The 12,119-nt window shown below is 39.9% G+C and overlaps 1 protein-coding gene across 1 annotated transcript in view; it reads right to left on the reverse strand.

Annotated features, from left to right (window-relative positions):
• las1l (LAS1 like ribosome biogenesis factor) overlaps positions 1-12,119 on the reverse strand; it is an 80,577-nt gene that overhangs the window by 24,511 nt on the left and 43,947 nt on the right. Inside the window, exons 9-12 of the mRNA XM_078211378.1 lie at positions 11,691-11,903; positions 8,829-8,976; positions 5,953-6,290; positions 4,376-4,523 (exon numbers count right to left, since the gene is read on the reverse strand). Coding sequence (XP_078067504.1) covers positions 4,376-4,523; positions 5,953-6,290; positions 8,829-8,976; positions 11,691-11,903 — 847 coding nt within the window. The remainder of the gene's footprint in view (positions 1-4,375; positions 4,524-5,952; positions 6,291-8,828; positions 8,977-11,690; positions 11,904-12,119) is intronic.

Raw genomic sequence — 12,119 nt, forward strand, 5'->3', positions numbered from 1 at the left:
ACCTACCCTATCCCTTCTCTAACTTTCTAAATGTCCCCTCCCCCACCCGACTATTTAGTTTGAAGCCCTCTACAGTCCTAGGTCCCTGGGCCTAGTGTGGTTCAAATTTTTGTTTTCATTTATTCATGGGATGTGGGAGTCATTGGCCAAGCCAACATTTGTTGCCCATCCCAATTGCCAGACCAAATAAGGACACATTCGTGAACCTGATTTTTTTTTTAAATGACAATTGAGAATGGTTTCATAGTCACCATTATTAAAGCTAGTTTGAGATTCCAGATTTATTAATTGAATTTAAATTCCACCAGCGGCTGTGGTGGGATTTGAACCAATTTCCCCAGAGCATTAGCCCAGCGACATCACCACTGCCTCCCCTAAAGCGAAGGTCATCCCAATAGCAGAGCTCCCTTTCCCCAGTGCTTTGTGGATCTAAACCCATTTCTCCCACACCAGTCTTTGAGCAGCATATTCAACACTCTGGATTATTACCTGAGCCATGAACAAATTGGCATAAGTAAATAAGATCAGAGATTACATTGTTTGTGGTTCTACTTTTGAATCTAGCCCCAGGCTGCTCACATTTCCTCGGTAGAACATCTTTCTTAGTTCTGCCAAAGTCATTGGTATCAACATGGAATCATGACGACTGGATCTTTCCCCTCACTCAACATTCTTCTCTGGTTCCAGCTAGATATCCTTAATGCTGGCACCAGGCGGTAACACAGCCTTCAGTTCTCATACACTCACCTGCAGATAAGTGTCCATACCCTAAACTATATTGCCTCTGTCACCTCACATTCCTTTTTATTCCTGTCACATGAATAGCCCATTGTACTAGGGTGTTGTAATCAGTTTGTACATCCTCCCTGCAGTCCCTGTTCTCATTCACAATGTCCAGGAGAATTGTTAACCTGCTGGGCCATGCAAGGGTTGAGGCTCTTCTCCTGTTACCTTTTGGATACAGTAAGAGTTTTAACAACACCAGGTTAAAGTCCAACAGGTTTATTTGGTAGCAAATACCATTAGCTTTTGGAGCGCTGCTCCTTCCTCCTTTGAAGGAGCAGCGCTCCGAAAGTTAATGGTATTTGCTACGAAATAAACCTGTTGGACTTTAACCTGGTGTTGTTAAAACTCTTACTGTGTTTACTCCAGTCCAACGCCGGCATCTCCACATCATGATCTTTTGGATACTCATACTCATACCTGCCTCACTTGTAGTCACACCTTAACATAGACAAAATGGGAAGGCGTGACTGCCTCCTGATGCACTGTGATGCAGACTCAAGCTCATCATTAGAAATATCACTCAGCTATTTAATGTTGCATCAAGCAGTTTAACTAGTTAAACTATAAATGCAATACTGTACTTGTACTTCCCAGTATTAGTTTAGGCAACTGATCCAGTTTAGAGAAGAAAATAAACATTAAAAATCAAGGATCATCTATCTGCACACCTAATTAATGCTTCCAAACTTCATTTCTTACTATCTCATGTGCACTCTTTCAGACCATCTTTTGTTCTATAAAAGACCAAAACAGCACCTCTTCCCCCACTCACCAAATTCCTAAGTACAATACTTTGCTCTGCTGGCCTCCGTGCTACCTAATGTGTTAGCAATACATCCTTGTTTTATACTAGCTAAAATGCCAGACTGTGTTGATTGGGAAACCAATTTAGGAGAAGACGATGGCATTGTACAATCAGTAGACTAGTAATACCAATGCACAGGCTAGTACTCTGGAAACATGGGTTCAAATCCCAACCCAGCAGCTGGTGAAATTTAAACTCAATTAATAAACTGGAAGTGAAATCTAGTCTCAGTAGTGTTGACCATACCAACCATCATCAATTGTAAAATCCTACCTGGACCACAAATGCCCTTCAGGGATGGGAATCCGCCATCCTTACCTGATCTGGCCTACATGCAACTCCAGGCCTACGACAATGTCTTTTAACTGCCCTTTGAAATGGCCTGAAAGCTACTCAGTTCAAGGACAACAAGGGATGGGCAACAAGTGCAGACCTTAACAATGGCACCCACATCCCATGAAAGAATAAAGAAAAAAGGTTCTAATTAATCAGTGGCAGTGCCCAAAACAATTACTGCAGCAGAAATGGATAAGACATGTCAAGACTCTATGGTTCATACCAATCACAATGCACAGTTGCAGGGACAAATGTCAGCTCAGGCTTAGTATCATCATACGGTTAAAAACAAGTTTTGTATATTATCTGAGGAGGTAGTGCAAGTTAAATGTTTGCTTTACAAACTCTTGTTACAATCGCCGTAGAGACCAATAGCTTGTTAAAAAAGATATCCAAATTTCCAGTGACTAACTGGAAGGATCACATGACAAAGTTTTACGACTTCTACTGTAATAAACTTCTATTGTAGATTACAAAAAGGATTCCCCCATTTAAAACAACCTAAAATTCCCCTCCATAGTTCATCTGCTTACTTTACTTTGTCCCTTAAGAGCAGACGTCATTCTCCAGGAACCAGTCCAAAGCCATTCTCAGCTCCCGATCGCTTGCTTCCTTCTCCAGCTGGATAACTTCTAATACTCAAACTCATTTTCACGGCAAGAGGTACCCTGGAAAAATCCTCCCTTTAGCCAAAGCTAGGCCACCTCTCACTATCTCTCCCAGAATTAAACAAAGTTTATTTATGAGCATTTATAAAGCCTTAGAGACTAAAAGTCTATCCACCATCAGCATTGCTGTGCTGATCATTGTATGCAGGTATGAACATCTCACACCTTCTTCCCAGTAAGGCAACCTGGGTTCCCCTTTAACAACTAAGCCACTCAAGTTTTTTATTGGGCAGAATCCAAGACAAATTACATGATCCCATTCACTCCTCCATTTTACCTTAAATTAAAGGATGTGATGATACTGCACTATTAATATTTTGTGTTAAGGGGGGACTGCTTTAAGAGGCAGTGTTTTCTACAGAGTCAGTTTGTCTGGAAGGAATGTAGCAGATGCTGAGAAAGCAGGATAATTACTCAGTTTAGCCATGCAAGTGTTGATTTACTAGAAGGCTAGTAATAAAAGTAATAAGCTGAGTTAGGTAAACAAGGACAGAGTAATGTGATACTAGAAATGGGAGGATCTAGCCTTGTTGCAGAAAAACAGTTTCATTTTCAAGAAGGGTATTGCTGACTGCAGCTGATTAAAGGCAGAAGTCCGGAGGCTCTCCATCTCTCTGAAGAGACCTCTTTCAAAGCGCCAAGGCAGTTATCCAAAAAAGCAAGTATGCCTGAATTTACTAACTATTTTTAAGGAGAGGTTTCTCTATAAGAGAAACATTGCTCAATTGGAACTGAATAGTAATAAATTAGAAGAGGAGTTTTTTTTTTCATGTTTAAAGATTTTTCAACGGTTAAGGGTTAAACTGTTTCATTTTGTTAGAGGTGTATTTAAACTGTGTTATGAGCAAAGTTTGTTTTGATAAAAAGGATCTCCAATTTGTCAGTGGAATTACTACTGGAGTACAAGCATCCTTTCCTCACAATAATGCCAACATAGAAAAATTGTTGGTCCAGCCTAGCTTCATAATATACCTTGGGGTTTCGGATTTGGCACCCCAACAAGAGACAGCTGCAAAATAATCTTAGAAACTTCATATTTTTAAACTATTTCCTAATCAAGCTATAATTTAACTCATTCCATAATTTGTAGCCCAAACTTACAAGCCAACAATGTTTATTCTACAAAAGTCTAAGACATTGCAATAGGACTTGGAATTCCCCAACATGACTCCTGGACCTACTTTATGGACTATAAATGAATCACGGGAAGCAAGTAGTCACTTACTATAGTGATCTTTGGATTGAGCATAAGAAAGGTATCGGAGGCCAAAACCTCAACACCATAACAAGGACCTTAATTGCAGGAAATGCACTTATCAGCTTTCCCTCCAACACTCCAGGATACGTTAGCTCACTATTGGGGTATAGTTACAAAAGCATATATAGCCCTCTGGCACCCAGTAGCATGTCAAGCAACATGAACAAATTTGCTTCCACAAACTCCACTGTTTATTTAAAATATTATTGATGTACATGATTTCATACTGGGAGCTAATCTAATGCTGATGTTCAAATAATGTCAAACTGGGACACAAGGTTTAAAGATATTCCATCAATTATGGGAGATAACCTTGTGATCTAACTCAGGGATTCATTATCCTAATTCTACAGTTTCAACTATTCAACCTACGAACACAATAAGGAGTCACCATGTTTAAACAAAATATTGCACATGAACCAACAGCTCTGTCTTCAAGCTGCCCACCATTATCATCACCATGTTTCTTGCCACGGATTTACAAGTTGTTAATGACAATAGTAACTAGATTTGATCATTTACCTTATTGCAGTATTATGCTCTAGGTTGTCCTCAGTTATTGGTTGATGCAATACAGGCATCATGGTGTAATGGTCTACAAAAAAGCAGTTTGGATCTTCTTTTTGGCCCGGTACTTTACCTAGGGGGTAATCCTTCCAGGAGGTTTGATCTGCAAAAAAAAAAATCATAACTTTACTGTAGGACTGCACAAATCAGCCAAGCACAGAATTGGGAAAAAGGTATAACTGACAGGAAACTTAACACTAAAGCTGCCTTTCCTGGGAAGATTTATTTTGTACTCTTGAATGCAGCAAGCTATCTTCATCCCATTATCCCTGCTGTAGCTTTTAAGCACCATAGAAAAACAGACAGCATGCCCCAAAAAATTCACCTCCTCAATCAAACTTGTATAAAGGTCAATGAAAAAAAAAGGAATGGCGATTTCCAGTTAGAAAAAAATACATTCACAATTCATTCTTTTTCCTATCCTCATGAAGATTAATCATAGTTCAGTTCCATAGATACTTCCAGCGCTGTCATTCCCAATATGCAAAAACAGTCGATTTTGTTAGGAAGCCTGACCAGAGAGCGAATCACGACTAACTCTTCACCCAACAGACACAGATTCTTGTATCAGTCAGGAGACAGCAGTCAGAAACAAGAGCCCTGGATGATTTCCCGACTAATCCCGAGGCGCTATCATCAGTTGGACAGCTGTCCTGTCTGAAATCAGCAAATTCAGCTGTGATCAGGCTGAACCAGACCCAAGGCCTTCTAGCAATTATAAATTAATACTACACTGAGCAGCATTTCAGCATTGGGGAAGGCCAATTAACATTTTAAGTGATATAAATATAGACGTATTTTTCCTTTAATTACAAACTTGATTGCCTGCTCACAGTTAAAAATACTTTAACATGATTAACATTCAACATTTAATGACAAACTACTTTGCCACACACTCAATAATAAACCTTGCAAGGAAAGGCTAGCACTGCCAATTTCATTTTAAAACCAATGTTAAAACTGAGCAATTTGAAATAAAAACATGATATTGACAATATTCCATTAATTTTCTATCACTAAAATGACAACCTAGAATTAGGATGAAATCAATCTGTTGCATCTACAAAGATTTGGGATTTAAGTTTTAAATACAGCAACTATATCAGTGGGTCTTTAGTTGGGAAAATTATTAGATTGAGTTCAGCAAGGAGCACAGTGGCATCGCTCGAGTTTAATTTCCTCTGGAAACACTGCTCAATGTTTACATAAAATTCCTTTGTGACTTGTTATTGTGGTCATTAATTTGTTTACTCAAACTGAACAACTTCAGTAATTATTTCATGCAAAATGAGCCCGGGGCGTCACAACCTCCGAAGCCACAGATGTGTGAACTATAAAAATAACACATCTGCTCTTGAGGTTGGTGCAGTGTTTCAGTCTATATTTTCCACACTATATTCAACCAGGGGGGTTTTTGATGTAGTCACTAAGTACCTAAATTCCATTCACACAAGCATAAAATCGACAAAAATAAAACTATTTGAATTATCAACATAAACTTGAAATAAAAGAGTTTCAAAGTATTAGCATACCTGTGCATAGCTGCCAATCTGATCCCTCCAGAGCTTGAATCTTCTCAGTTAACATCTCAAGATCGACTGTTTGTACCAATTCCTCTCCAGAGGTCGGGGCCATCACTGAGTCAGTGTCCTTTCTGAACTCTGTGTGCACCATACCAGATAACTGGCTTGGAGACTCAATTCCACTCTTCAATTGCAAGTTTTCCACAGTGTACACTGGTAGCTGGCTATGACCAACCGGAAAGTCAGATATACTGAATGATCCTGGTTTCTGATTGTATATAGAACACAGCTGGAGTAGTTTCTGTTGTGTCGCAATGGGCAATGGATAGACCATATCAGTTAAAATCCTGAAATTGTACAATAAAAATCAGGTTTTATTTTGCTTACTTCTGTATCAGGGTTCTAAAACTATGTACAAAGTTATAAGCTGGCATAACTAAAATTGCAACCTAGTAGACCTTTGCTGATCTGCTATAAAAAGGGTTTCAGATATTAACAAAGGATTAGTAAATTACAAACAAAAAGAGTGTAAACTCACGATTAAGGACAAAAACATAAAGACTGAATAATTAAAAGATCTATTTTTCCATGGAAAGGGATATTATGATACAAAAAGTGACAAAGCCAAGACTGGTTTTTCAAATAGATTCAGAATTCCTTTGAGGTGGAACACCACATTAATCATTTTTACATCCAATATTCCAGAGGAATTTTACATTTAGCACATTATGCCTGACTAGTTCCTCCAAAATAAGTTACATTTTTCCTATTGCCCTGCTCCATACCTTTATAAAGTTGTTTTCTTCAAAAGTACACCTGTCCTCTGCCTTTGATGTTTTAAAATTTAAATTCTCTAGTTGCTGATTCACTGATCAATGAACGTTTGTTCTGATTTATTTCATAAAGGCATCTCTATCAGATCTTCTCAATCTTATTTCTAATGAAAAGAGCCCCAGATTCTCTAATCTTTCCTCCCCACCAAAGGCTATCATCCCTTAAAATCATGCGAGTGCCATGGTGTCAATATCATTCCTGAAATGGATACACTATTCTAATTGCTGCCTAATCATGGATTTGTATATTTCAACACTATTTCTTTCCTTTTATATTCCATGACTCTTTTGAGAAATTAAAATCCCACGTTTAAAATGAACAGTTTCACCAATTTCTCCTTCCATTTTTACGATGTGGATATCAATGGCGACACGGTGGCACAGTGAAGTTAGCACTGCTGCCTCACAGCACCAGGGACCCGAGTTCAATTCCCAGCTTAGGTCATTGTCTGTGTGGGGTTCGCATGTTCTCCCCGTGTCTGTGTTGGCTTCCTCCCACAGTCCAAAAAGACGCGCTGCTTAGGTGCATTGGCCATGCTAAATTCTCCCTCAATGTACCTAAACAGGCCTCGGGGTGTGGCAGCTAGGGGATTTTCGCAGTAATTTCATTGCAGTGTTAATGTAAGCCTACTTGAAACACTAATAAATAAACTTTTTAAAAATCCTGCCCACAACAACCTCTGCTCTTGTATTTCCTTTTCAAGCTTTAGTATTTACCACGTGTCTCTTTATTTTGCTTTGCAAAATACATCACCTCTCATTCTCCCAGATTTAATTTCATCTGGCATTTAATCTGTTCAATCTGCTAATCAATACCCTTTTAAATTTAACCAGACTCCCAATCATTCATACAAAAAAAATCAGTAATCGAATCAGACAGATCTGTAACCCCCACGACTTGCCTGGGTTTGCAAAATCTCACTAACTGTCCTCGCTGGAGACAATACACACTTCTTTAACCTGTGCTTGGCCCTCTCTCCACTCACATTGTCTGTACCTTTAAGACTTGATTACCTGTAAAGACTCGCATTCCAACCATTATCTTGTAAATTGAGTTTGTGTCTGTATATGACCAGTTTGTGAACACAAGTCCTCACTCACCTGATGAAGGAGCTTGAGACTCCGAAAGCTAGTGCTGCCAAATAAACCTGTTGGTCTTTAACCTAGTGTTGTGAGACTTCTTACTGTGTTTACCCCAGTCCAATGCCGGCATCTCCACATCAAAGGTAAAGTCACCATAGTCCCAGATGACCATAGGCTGCTCTTCCCTTTGAGGGGGAAGAGCCGGTTGGTGGTGATTTAATCTGAGGAATACTGCATCTCAGGTGAGGGGCAAGGTTTGGAAGACAGGCCTTCATGAATAACCTTAGCAGGTACAGGAAATGAACTCGCACTGTTGGTGTTGCTCTGCATCACAAACCAGCTGTCCAGCCAACTGAGCTAAACAGACTGATATGTAGTTTATCATTTACTACATTTTTGAACGCAGGTATTCAATTTGTAAACCTCAAGTCGTCTAGCATAATCTTCATAAGAAAATATACATTTGAATGATTTTAGTCACATCTTTTGTCAATTCAATTCAACCTCCCCTTGTTTTAAAAAGCTCCAAGCAGGGATGAGTATCTTTTCCATGTGAGAGCCAATCTTTTCAGTACTATTTCCTCATCAGTTGTCATCCTATCTAACTGCTCCAGTTCCTTCTCTTGCACTCTTTTTTGCCCACAACCAGAACGTTTTGTGCAAAGCACCTACTATAAATTTCAGCCAAGCATTCACAATGACTTTTTTTAAATCATCTATTACTTTTTTGCTATCCTTTACATATCAGGAACTTTACAAGTTTCAACCTACCTTCCAATCTGCCACCTTACCCCCCAAACTGTTTGTGTCCTTTCTACATTCATGGCAATTTTCTTTTATATTATTAGTTCTGGTTTTGTCAAATCCCTCATTTTGGTTTAAGTCTGTCTGTCAACGCAAAGCATTCACTGACACATCACCATTACTTCTTGCAGAGAAAAAAAAGAACCAAGAGCAATTTATACTGACTGTTGAAGAAGATGAGGTGTAGCCTGGCATGGTGCTGCAAGGCAGGCTTCTAGAAGATCCTGCCAGTCCAACGGACATCGAAATAAAAACAACTGCCACATGCTTCTTTTTATTTTCTGGCTTCGTGGTAAACCTTTGAATGTTTTTCCTACACAGAAAAAGCACAACACAATAAAAGCGATGATAGTCAAATCCTTAAACTGCCTTTGAAAGGAAATCACAAATGCAGCTGCTGGAAAGTTACTTTCTATGACTGAGTGACCTGGAGGGGAACCTCCAGGTAGTGAGGTTCCCACATATCTGTTGCCCTCGTCCTTAGAGATGGTAACAGTCATGGGATTGGAGGTGTTGTCTACCGAGTCCCTGCAATGCATCCTGTAAGTGGTGCACACGGCTGCTACTATGAATCGAAGGGGGAGTGTGAATATTTGGGGGTGAGGTGCCAATCAAGGTGACTGCTTTGTCCTGGAAGGTGTCAAGCTGCTCGAGTCTGACAGTATACCACCACACTCCTGACTTGTGCCTTGTAGATGGAGGACAGGAGTCAGGTGGTGAGTTACTCACCACAGAATTCCTAGTCTTTAACCTGCTCTTGTAGCCACAGTTTATATATGGCTCGTCCAGCTCAGTCTCTGGTCAATGGTAACCCCAGGATGCTGATAGAGATGTGGGGAAATTCAGTGATGGTAATGCCGTTGAGCGTCCAAGGGCAATGGTCATTACCTGGAACGCGAGTGCCATGAATGTTACTTGCCACTTGTTCCAAGCCTGAACGTCACCCACGTCTTGCTGCATATGGACACTGACTGCTTTCATATCTTTGAATGGTGCTGAACATTGCGCAATCAGTAAATATTCCCACTTCTGACCTTAAGAAAGGTCATTGATGGAGCAGTTGAAGGTGATTGGACCTAGAAAACCACAGAGGAACTCTTGCAGTAATGTCCTGTGTCTGAGATGATCGACCTCCAACAACCACAGCCATTTTCCTTTGTGCAAGGTTTGACTCAACTAACAGAGACCCCCTCCCCACCCCCAACCACCGCACCCCCTCGAATCCCTCAAATCCAGTTTTGCAAATAATAGCACAAGTGCTGTAAAAACACTGCAGGTCTGGCATCATTTGTGGAGTGAGATACAGTGTTAAAGTTTCAAGTCCAATATTTCTCTTCTTTGGAACCCCGAGTTCTGAGGAAGAGCTATTAGACTCAAAAAGTTAACTCGATTTCTCTCTCCACAGTGCTGCTGGACTTGCAGAGTTTTTGGAGCCTATTCCAAACAATTGAATGCTCAGCAGTTTAGCCTCATTACTTGCTGATCCTTCTAGTTTACTCTTTCTATCACTTCCCAATTCTTAAGGCTCCCTATAGTAACAAGTGGCCCGACTGAAGCCTGAATCTTACAGCATTATTGTTTACAGTACTAGAAGACCCTAGGATTTTTAGATTGTGGGCAAGGCAATTTAAGCTTCCATTTAAGGAGCATGATGCTTAATAAATCCTGACATTACACAGAATAAAGCAACTGAGATATTACTAGTTAACTGCAATTCCATATAATATTACATGTGTTACATACGGGGAGACAATAGTGTAGTAAAGTCACAAGACCAGTAATCCAGAAGGCCAGGCTAAGGCTCTAGGTATAGATGCTCAAATCTCACCATGGCAGAATCTGAATTCAATTAATAAATCAGGAACTGAAAGCTAGTTTCAGAAATGGTGACGAGGAAACTATCAATAGTGGTAAAAACCCATATGATTCACTAAAGTCTTTTGGGGGGTGGGGGGAAGAGAGAAAGAGATCTGCCTTCCTTACACTATCTGACTATGTGGGGGTAGGGCCTGGGTGGGATTGTGGTCGGTGCAGACTCGATGGGCCTAATGGCCTCCTTCTGCACTGTAGGGTTTCTATGATTCTATGACCTCCATGTGACTCCAGCCCCACAGAAATGTGGTCAACTCTAAACTGCTTTTGGAAATAACCAAGCTCAAGGACAATTAGAGATGGGCAACAAATGCTGACCGTGTCAGCAACGCCTACATCCCATTAAAGAAAAAAAATGTAATTGGGATCTTGAACAATCCAAAAAAATTTAAATCCTTCTTTCTGCTATTAAGCTTTGTGCCAATTATAGACTTCTGAAATGACATTCTCCCAGAAAAAAACGCTGAATGCATCATTTACCTACTTACTTTCCATTACCTAGGTCCTCCTGTCCATATTTTTTAAAATGTCAGGAATTGCAAACCCTGATGTCAATCAGCTACAAATCAATACACAACATTTTGAGTTATTAGGACATTAGGAAGCATGATAACTGATACAGCTGCACCACAAATCCAATTGAGTCGGCTCCCACTTGGTTCTTTCCTCCTCACAATAGCTTTAACACTCTTGAGGGAGATTTCCACAGGCACAGCGAAAAGAACTTCAAACTCCACTTAAGTAGCCATTATGCATGAGTGAACTCACTGAGTATCCATAGCTATTTACTGCTCATGGAGGGCATCACAGATATGGCAAATTCTGATCTTATCTCATGCATTACAAGTATTTTCCAGCTAGAGTAATTGAATAGCAAAATTGGCCATTTTTTTTTCCTTCTCTAGCCAAGGAACAGAGGACACTGATAACAGAGCATCCTACTGGCACCACACTGGAGATCTGGTAGCACAATACAGACTAGGAAACAATCCTGAGTCTGCTGATATACACACTGTAATTGAGCAGTAGGTATGTGGTGTGCGCGGTGTTCGTGGAGCGTGCCTGCATGTGCAGAAAAAGAGTGCAGGGTGGTGGGGAACAGTAAAACATGAAAGAAACTTACGTGTTCTATTGCAAGAAAGGCAAGAAAAGTACCTGCTTTTGCATTGGCTGCTAGTATCTCTGTAATCCAGCCCGTAACATACTGTATCCTCAAGCCTGAGGCGTCACAGCAATGCTTCAACTCAGTAAACAACTTATCTAGCAGCATTGGTGTGAAATATCGAGAGTGGAGGCACTTTAAAAGAGGCTGCCAGAAGCGACAGAACGTTCGAGGAACTCCAGGATTTGACAAATCTACAAACTCTCCTTTAACAAAAATAAACATTTAAAGTTTAGAACAATGCTGAAACAAAGTCAAAGATACAATATCTAGATAATAGATACAAAGAATGAAGTACATCTTAGTTCTATACTTTTCTCTTATTCTTCCTTCTAATGCTAATTTGCATTAATTTAGGAATTTCTTTTTCAAAAACCATATAAAATACACATGCAAAGAACAAAGGACATCAAATAAATGAT

The sequence above is a fragment of the Mustelus asterias genome, chromosome 4 (assembly GCF_964213995.1).
Source record: "Mustelus asterias chromosome 4, sMusAst1.hap1.1, whole genome shotgun sequence".
NCBI classification, from domain to species: Eukaryota; Metazoa; Chordata; class Chondrichthyes; order Carcharhiniformes; family Triakidae; genus Mustelus; species Mustelus asterias.